This window comes from Ruditapes philippinarum, unplaced genomic scaffold (assembly GCF_026571515.1).
Source record: "Ruditapes philippinarum isolate M1 unplaced genomic scaffold, ASM2657151v2 ctg3854_1_1_1_1, whole genome shotgun sequence".
Lineage (NCBI taxonomy): Eukaryota > Metazoa > Mollusca > Bivalvia > Venerida > Veneridae > Ruditapes > Ruditapes philippinarum.
Genome location: NW_026864231.1, coordinates 75,268 through 85,921, shown reverse-complemented (window position 1 = coordinate 85,921; position 10,654 = coordinate 75,268). Strand labels below are relative to the sequence as shown.

At 33.6% G+C, this 10,654-nt stretch overlaps 1 protein-coding gene across 1 annotated transcript in view; it reads left to right on the top strand.

The window, feature by feature from the left end:
• Window positions 1-202: 202 nt before the first annotated feature.
• LOC132724931 (fibrillin-2-like) overlaps window positions 203-10,654 on the top strand; it is a gene marked incomplete at its 3' end in the record, with an annotated part of 85,709 nt that continues 75,257 nt past the window's right edge. Inside the window, 6 exon segments of the mRNA XM_060709918.1 lie at window positions 203-880; window positions 2,018-2,249; window positions 5,162-5,244; window positions 7,878-7,988; window positions 8,273-8,377; window positions 8,875-9,072. Of these exon segments, the coding sequence (XP_060565901.1) occupies window positions 2,122-2,249; window positions 5,162-5,244; window positions 7,878-7,988; window positions 8,273-8,377; window positions 8,875-9,072 (625 nt within the window).

Below are 10,654 nucleotides of genomic sequence, written 5' to 3'. Positions count from 1 at the left end.
TTGCAATAAAAGAGTATCTGAAAATCTACACATTCTTTTAATATCTATGTAGTCGGCAAAGTCTAATATGATATGATAATTTCACCTTTATCCCTACATATATGATAAAGTTCCTTTAAAATATTGAGATAATTTTTATAGTGTTCAATTTACACAGTGGATTCTGGCCAATATTCTAAACAGAGGGAGAGAGTAAATGAAAATAAATTATAAGAAACTTGTTGATGATTACCCAGCTGGAAGTTGAGTAACTCGAGATAATGTTTATACTTGCCATATCTCAGCCTAATGCTTATCAGCACAGTATGAATGACATACCATCACGTCTTGATACGTACACTGTATAATGTAAGCAAAACCATGGACGGTAGAATGAAGTTTATGAAAGCAAAAAATGCATGATTTAGTTTAAGGTTTTGAAAGATTTAGTTATTTTTTGTTTGTGTTATCACATTGTGTTAGTGGAATGAAAATCTGCGGGGAAAAGTTTTGTTTTGTGAGTTCTTAACTAGGAATATGGGAGGAAAGTGTACAACGTTGTGAGTTGTTGTGAAAATTTGAATGGATTTATGCGTAGATGAATGGACTTGAGTATATAACAGTATTTCCGTGTGAACGTAAAAAAAATACAACAGAGTAAAAACGTATCAATCAGTTCTATTCTGAGAAAATATTTTCGGATATATAAACATAATTAACTGATGAAGGAATGTGGATTTTTGTGCAGCGTTAAATACTCTTGCAGATGGCAAAGTTGCAAAAACTAAGTCAAATTTAATAGAAGAATGCAAAAACTTTTAACGGTTTTGATAGGCCCATGCATTTCTTCATTATAAACGCATTCCTGCCAATGGCTTTCTAATAGACGAAACTTTTAAAGGTACAGTTATTGTCTGTTTCACGTGTTTCGTAACTCAATTTATTTCACGTTTCCTTCGCGCTTAACATTCAATCATATTATCTATTGGCATCTGTAAGTTTCGTAAATAAATCCGTCGACTGATATGGCAATTTGTTATGAAGTTTGTTCAAACAAATATAAGATGCTTTAAGCATTAATACTACTGGTTGATACCTCAGTTATCGTGTTGCTGTTTTTTTTTGTATTTGATTTATACCAATATATCTATGATTACAAATGAGCCGTGTCACGACAAAACCAACATAATGGGTTTGCGACCAGCATGGATCCAGACCAGCCTGCGCATCCGCGCAGTCTAATCAGGATCCATGCTGTTCGCTTACCAACCCTTTTACAAGTCGAGAAACTGATAGCGAACAGCATGGATCCTGATCAGACTGCGCGGATGCGCAGGCTGGTCTGGATCCATGCTGGTCGCAAACCCATTATGTTGGTTTTGTCGTGACACGGCTCAAATATTAGCATGAAATTTTCAATACATTTCAAGCAAGTCGAATTTGAAAGTCACGCACAGCTCCTATTGAAGTAGATCAGTCTAGACTCGATTGTGCTGTCATATCACCGAAGGTTAAAAAACCCATCCCAGTCCCCACCCCGTACTAGTGCTTGAACCTATACGAATTCACTACATTGTAAATATACGCTAGACCACCACTAGCTTTTTTGTGGCTATGTGGCCATTGATACCCACAAATCAACAAATACTATGGTATAGTCATTCCCTTGAAGATTTGAGTAAAACCTTCTCCGGGAAGATGTAAAAAAAAACAACTAAAAAGTAAACAACACACTTCGTGTCATTTTAAAGGGTATTCCCAATACATCTTCTTACACAAGTAATATTACACATCTCCCCCCTCCCCCCCCCTCCCCTCCACGTCTAGTCTTGAAAGATAAGAGAAAGATCTAATCATATCTAATAAATCTCTTAACCAAATAATTCTATGTTTCTATGAAACTATTTTAACGAATGTTAAACCATTTCTTTAATGCAGTGAAACAGATAAATTATATTAGTATAATTGATAGCAAATGATATTTCCAAAACTCTCAAATTTTAGCAACTTTGGGTTATGAAACATGTGAACCATTCAGTATCTCATATAAAAACAACAACAACAACATATCACTATTACCAGGAGATTCCGCTTTTACCATAAAACAATTCTGTGATAAAAGTATTAAAATTTTCAACTAAGATGGCATTCCATTTCTGTATAAAGATTCTATGTACAGTGTTTTTGGTATTTATACTCTTCAACGGACAATCGGACGCCCGACGACGGCGGCTACGACAGTATCAGAACGACGGATCCTCTCTGACAGGGTAAGTAATTCCGTTGTAAACGTCTCATATTTAGTTTTATTTCCAACTTATTTATATTGAGACATATTCTTATACTTTAGCGTCCATAGTCAATTTTGTTTTATGTTTTATTTTACTATCGTTCAGTAAATCTCATGACAATGGGTTAAATTCCATCCAAAGGCTTCAATAAATGTTTAGAAGGGGAACCATGGCCTAGTGGTTAAAGTATATGCCACTGAACCCAGGTAACATGAGTTCGATCCCTACTTGGGTCACAACTATGATTTCTCATATGACATCAGTGCTGGTTAGTTCCAACAAGCCGACTCGAAAGTGGTCGATTTAAGTTTCAGAATCGAGCTGAAATAAGAATCGAGCTTAAATAAGTATAATAACTATAAACATTTTTTTTATGTTTGACGTAATAAAGCTATCTATTTAGTATACAATATTACACTGGTGCTCACTCTGCAAAGAAGGGTGCCCAAGGTTTTCTCATATCCTTGAGACTTAAACCAACAACACAAATAGAATATGTTCCTTGTAATTAACAATTTAACTAAACCGATAGGGAACTTTCTATAAAAAAGGAAACTTTAAAAAATGCTTTCCTTACAATATTATATTGCGATCGGCACACTGACATTTTTATATGGTAATATATTAAGAATTATATCATTGTATTAAAATGCCTCAGAGCAATACATGGAACAATAACTCATTACTATACTCATACTACTGCAAAGAAAAAGCTATTTTGCCTCCACGAAAAAGAGAATACATTTTCTTTTAAAATTTCAGTATGCTGTCGATATATTACCGTTCCACTTCAACCACTTGCATGATTTTGGTCAGTCTTTCAGGTATTCTCAGTGACTCCCGATCGCATTAAATATGTAGAAAATCAAGTTTTAATATATTTAAATGAGCCGCGTCACGACAAAACCAACATAATGGGTTTGCGACCAGTATGGATCCAGACCAGCCTGCAGTCTGATCAGGATCCATGCTGTTCGCTATCAGTTTCTCTACTTATTATAGGGTTTGTAAGCGAACATCATGGATCCTGATCAGACTGCGCAGATGCGCAGGCTGGTCTGGATCCATGCTGGTCGCAAACCCATTATGTTGGTTTTGTCGTGACGCGGCTCAAATCTATATCATCCGACTATTGCAGATTGAGTCCCACATGGTTTCGCTGAATAATGCATTAATACTAACTAACTTACTTCTTACATTTATATCTACCGACTGATTGACAGAGCTTCCAACTCATATACTATGAGCGCTTATTTTATTGCACATTAAGACTTATTTTTTATCTGTCTCATACAATAAATCATGTGTGATTTGCTCCCATTCATAACACATAAACCATTAGGGCTTTTAACTGCTATTTTGCAAAAAAAAAAAAAAAAAAAAAAAAAAGAGAAAAAAAATGTATTGCACTGACTTTTCTCCGTTCTATGAAAACTTATTCAGCTCTTGCTTTTCGGGATACTTCCATTATTTTGCAGTAGATGTCAATTATAAGCAAGATTTATAACCAATGCCTAAGCATTTCAAAATGCAGAAAAAACGAGTGTTTAATTATCGTATAGTTTTTTTAGACGCCATTATTTCTCTTCATCTAAAATCAATTCGTTTTTTACAGAACAGGAAATATTTTTTTCCTATATTTAATGCAAAGAGTTAAATGTTTCTAGTTTTAAGACATTTTATTTATATTATCAGTTTGAAAGTGGATAAACAAACATTTCGTCAATTTCCTGTCTGCTAGACTTAGGATCTTCTGTTTTTTGCATGCTCGGCGATAAATGAAAATCTAAAACTAACTTCATATCTTTCCATATCCCAGCAGACGATAACCGGATAATGATACCTGAGAAAAGAGTTAATCAAAAAAAATCAATGATTTTAACTTCTTTCTTACTATTTGGTTTGACGTCTTAATAAAGTTGCATTTGAAATTGAATTTCGTCCAAAGTTATACATCTATGTATCTAGAATTTATTTTTCAATTCCTAAACGTCTTTAATACATCAATGTGAAGATACCTCTAAGCATGAACTTTTTCAAAAGCATTAGATTCAGAATGTGAACAAACAAAATAAATATAAAAAAAATAGATAATGAAAATAAATACATATTATCGGGTTATAATCTTTTTATGTCGCCGTCTTGATCTGTTGCATAATTATGCTCAATATCAATAATATCCGTTCAAGTAAAAATATAGATCGATGCCATTTAGCTGCGAACAAACAAAAAAATTATGTTATAAAAAGCACATGTTTTTTTTAGTTATTACCCTCAAAATGATGACCGGGGAAGGTAATAATTGATATGTTTAAACACATATCTTAATTATAATATAAATCCGTGGTGTATACGTAAAGCATCTATATGAATCTATGTGAATGAAGCATCTATATGAATGCTCAATTACGACATAATTACAAAATAAATCTCCATATCATTAATACTCGTATAAATTAGAAATCAGATAGCATATGTTTTTATTTCATATGTAACTATCAACAATCGGCATTTTGATATTTTGCTCACCTGAGAATAGGAAACATCCAGAAGGAAATGCAATGTAGGAACTTTTTCTTTTGTGTATGAATTGTTGAGTTTATAGCGTTCTTGGTAGACTTCATTACAATAGATATTTATTTAGATATGTCCTAAACAGGCACAAATAATTATTTTAATAGCGCATTCATAGATGCAACCTCTGACAACTGCGTCAGGGTATCGATTATTTAGCTCAGTTGTCTAGAGGGCAGTTCTTTACCGCCGTTGGTTGGGAGTTTGAATCCAATTGGGTTGGTCTTTTTTCAGATTCATTTGTAATTTGTAAATGTCCCTTAGACGGCACACAAGGCTTTATATCGTATAAGTCATTATTCATATTAACATTTTAGGTCGAATGTCTGTGGAGGCAGTAGAAGTCGACAGTGTTGTAGGGGATGGTCGGCACATCCGGGCGGTAGGAGGTGTATAGTTCGTAAGTCTTTTAATTATCTCTATAATAGGCTTTTTCGTAATCATGTTGGAAATTAAGATAAAGATAGATCTTCATTTCCCAAGTATACGGAAATCTGCTTTACTGATCAATTAACTTATATTGACAAAGAATTGCAGCAGCGTGAATAATAAAACATTACGTCGAGATTGACACAAAAAATTAAGTACAAAAAAACATACATCGAAAAAAAAAATTATCTAGAAATGCGTCGAAAATTACCTCAAAATGACCCCGGAAAAAATACGTCTTACTTTCCAATATTGGTACTAGTGCAAACAGATTTACCAATACTGGTGCTAGTACTATATCAGACTTACCAGTACTTGTACTAGCACAATATCAGACTTACCAATACTTGTACTAGCACAATATCAGACTAACCAATACTGGTACTTTATGAGACATATCAATGCTAGTACCTTTTCAGACTCAACAATAGTGGTACTAGTGCTATATCAGACTTACCAATACTGGTACTAGTGCTATATCAGACTTACCGATACTGGTACTAGTACTATATCAGACTTACCAATACTGGTACTCTATCAGACTTACCAATACTGGTGCTAGTACTATATCAGACTTACCAATACTTGTACTATATAAGACATATCAATGCTAGTGCCTTTTCAGACTTACCAATACTGGTACTAGTACTATATCAGACTTACCAATACTGGTACTGGTACTCTATCAGACTTACCAATACTGGTACTAGTACTATATCAGACTTACCAATACTGGTACTCTATCAGACTTACCAATACTGGTGCTAGTACTATATCAGACTTACCAATACTGGTACTAGTTTTATATCAGACTTACCAATACTGGTACTAGTTTTATATCAGACTTACCAATACTGGTACTAGTTTTATATCAGACTTACTGATACTGATACTAGTACTATATGAGACATATCAATGCTAGTGCCTTTTCAGACTTACCAATACTGGTACTAGTACTATATCAGACTTACCAATACTGGTACTAGTTTTATATCAGACTTACTGATACTGATACTAGTACTATATCAGACATAACAATACTGTTACTATATGAGACAGATCATTGCTAGTACCTTTTCAGACTTACCAATACTGGTGCTAGTACTATATCAGACTTACTTATACTGATACTAGTACTATATCAGACATAACAATACTGGCACTATATGAGACAGATCATTGCTGGTACCTTTTCAGAATTACCAATACTGATACCATACCAGACTTGCAAAAGCTTGTACATAATTATACTTATAAATACTGTTACCGTATCATAATTACCAATACTGATACTATATCAGACTTATCAGACCTGATACCATACCATGTTTACAAATACTGGTACATTATATACAGATTCTATATTTAAATTAACAATACTGGTACCATATCGAAACAATCAATACTGGTACCTTTTCAAACTAACCAATACTGGCACCATATCAGACTTTTCTGTACTGATACCATATATTACTTACCAACTTCTAATACAAGTGTCATAACAAAAGATGGACTTACTTAAAACAATTACTCTGTCTTGATAATTTCATCCAAAGACTTATACTGACAGAGTATTTGTGAAAACTTACATAAAAATCAGTTTTTTAATAGAATAGCTGGATAATGGACCGGGGCTTTTTTTTGGAAACACAGCGGTAATTTCGTGTATTGATATCTTATAATGATTTTAGATTTTGGAAATCATTAATAAAACATAGTGGAAATCATGTTAAAAGATGATAAGTTAGCTCTGATTCAGGTAACCGATTAATTTCGTCTGAATCATCGTAATTTCGTTTACATTATAAATTCTGGTTTCATTCAAACAAATTTACCTCCCAAAGTAAACACTGAATGATAAATTGTTGCCAATTTTTCTTTAAAACAGACTGCATATCGTTCTGATTCTAGTGTAATGTAAAGTCAGCAATTTATGTATAGCGTCAAATAAGCGCCATCATTGCGCGTTTTGATGATTCGCGCTAGTTTATCAAGACGTTATTAATCGAGTTGTATCTTCACAATATACATGTAACATGCAAATACAGTATGCATAATTATATTTTAGTAACACATAGTGATAGTAAGGTTAATTTCTTGGTTACAGAGAAATTTTATACACTTATTAAACCAAAATATTGGGCATATTTGTAACAAAATTTGCAGAATTGTATAAAGAAAGAATAGTTTACATTAAATAAAGCGAAATATTGGGTATATTTCAATATATGGTCAATACTTTTCTGCATGACATTAAATAAAGCGAAATATTGGGTATATTTCATTATATGGTCAATACTTTTCTGCATGACATTAAATAAAGCGAAATGTTGGGTATATTTCATTATATGGTCAATACTTTTCTGCAAATGTTGATACCAAATTTGCCACTATTTTGTTCATGTACTGTACGCTTTATTTTGCAGCTGAATTTACATTCTGACTGTTCCAAATTTATATTTCTACAATAAGTCAATCTAACTAGTAAAGTAATCCTCCGCCGATATAATTTGAACTGCATCTTAGGTATGTTACTGTGACTATTTGTCTAAATCACAATCCGCGGACAAAATTGATAAAATGCACGTTTATCTCGTGTTTCAGCAATATGTGTTGCGGGATGTGGTAGCGGAGGTATATGTATGAGGCCGGGCATGTGTTTATGCGGAACTGGTCAGATATCTCCGTATTGTGGCTCTAAGACGTCGGGAGGAGGTAATGTTTGACACCTGCAACAATTGTCTTTCCACAGAAACACAATCATTCATACAGTGCATGACTTGATATATATTTCATTTTCAAAGTCTCATTGGGAATAAGATATTATCATTATTGCAAAGGAATATGTTATTTAGGAATGTATCAATTATTATTTATTCGCCTATGAATTGAATGAAAAAAGTTGTACTAGTCTTGCAAAATCAACTACCATTTATTGTAAACCGTTTATATTCTATATGCACATATTCGTAGAAAATACATCGTGTAATTTCTTGTAGGAACATCGTCTTTATGTAATCCACCGTGTAAGAACGGTGGCGTATGTGTGGCACGAAACCTCTGCAGATGTCCTTCCGGTTTCTCCGGCGGATCATGTGACAACGGTAGGTATACAAACCATCAACAAACTGAACAATTATTTTGCGAGTTCCTATCGGACCTTTTTCGGCCATTTCCGATAACTCGTCGCGGAGTCGGACTGTAAAGGTCCGACAGTCATTGACTACATAATTATTTTCTACGTTAGCAACTGCAAACGTTCACATTCGCTTATTTTGATTTTAAATTTTCCACTTATATTGGATAGCCTTTAGATTTTTTTCTTAACTCAATAGGGAGGGCATCGGATAAAAAAAACAGGGATCGTTGGTTCGATCCTTGACCGAGGCATAACTTCTACGTAACAATTGACCTCGGACTCATGTGATGTTAGAAGGCTATTGTGAAGAAATGGGTAAATACTGGTTAATTATCCAGGAAGCCTGTCAGGTGGATCGCCCACTGAGATATAACCAAAATGTGGTAAAATCGTTTTAACACCAGAGAAAAAACATACAAACGAATTCTGCTGAATGCCTACTTACTAAACGTCTTATTTCAGATTTAAGAACAGGTCCATGTTATACTCAACTCTCAAACAACATGTGCCGAGGTGCGCTTCCTGGCGTCATCTGTACGAAACATCTATGTTGCTCCACTCTCGGCATGGCATGGGGAGATCCCTGTGAGCAATGTCCAGCCAATCCGCACCCTTGTAAGAGAGGTTACATATTGAATATACAGAAAAACACGTGTCAAGGTAAGTTTGCGATTAATAGAACATTTCATGTAAATAAAGGGAGGTAATAAAAATCATTTTCTTTAAAGTCTAAGTCAAATTGTTCAATATATTTTAATGATTACATATAATATGTACAAATATTTGCAGTACATATTTTACATATTCTTCGATTTTTGAAAATTGTTTTATAAGTATAATTATATACATATAATTATATAATTTCACTTAAGTGTGGTATACAACCTCAATTACAACACACATGATCTTTAAAGCTACAGGTCAGGTTAGATGGCTAACATTCATTTCCAGCAGTTGTAACGATGGCATAACCTTTGCATTTCAGTAAAGTTTGGTTTTACTATACTGCATAATGGCTCTCTTGTATTGGAGCAACCAGACCTTAAATTTCATGAAAATGAATGTGTTCACAGACACAACGATTTAATTAACAACAAATGGAATAACTGGAAAATAGGATATAAAACTAAAATTGAGATAAAGACACTACATTGTAAAACTATTATATATGTTTTCATGTTCGAGCAAATTTCATTTTTTGTCTTGACTTTGTATTATTTTTTGGTCAAGTATGTACTATAAAAGGGTCCGTGAACATTACATTAATATCTTTTAAATTAAAATCCGGTTTCTTTTATCGTGTGAAGATTTTAATAAATGTATTTTGCTTTAAACATCCTGACTTTTAAAAAAAAAAAGAATATTTGTAAGTCCTTAATCATGAGCATATATTTTAATCATATATATTTTCTATATTAAACATTATATCTAAGCTGTATACAAGTCACGCCCAGAAGTGTGATAAAATGCGGTACACTGTCAAAGGTATTCATACGCCTGGCGAAAGTTATCCCTGAACAAATATTTCATTAAATGGTCCTCAAATAGTGTCAAGATTGATCAGATTTGTATTAAAGGTCAACGACTGTCAAATGTTTTGTCTAAGAGTAAATGACACATTCCAATGGTCAAAATACATGAGTCTTTACATGTTAACTGATTAACTACTATATCAGCGCGATATAATAGAAGAAAATAGTGCAATAAATGGAAAGGAAATTAAAATAAAAAGACCAGAATAAACCCAATATCAACTCACAGTTAGTGAGTCTGTCAAGTCTGCTGTGTCAGATTCCTAAGTTCAAGCACTGACCACATTTCAACTGAACCCATTCGTCCACTACTGTTGTTACATTACAACCATGTGTAGATAATGTAGTTATAAGCGTAAAATCAGTAAAACCTGTAAGCAATGTCACCGAATCTAAGAAACCTCCTTAAGTAACTGCCGCCACAATATGTCAGATAACCGAATAGACGCTGTTTAGACTGCACGGCGGATGCAGGCTGGCCTGTGTTGTGTCTACACTTGTGACAAAGGACTGATTATTAGTTGGTTATTAAAGCCATCACTAACCCAAGCAAGACATAGCACTGGGGAAATCTACGTTTTGCTGTGAAATGTGGAATCTTTTCATCTTACTTTCATTTAATTAGAGACAGTTTGGCCTTACTTTTGTTTTATGTCATTATTATTTCAGACAATCTCTTACTTAGTTTTATTGAGCTACAAGATACATGT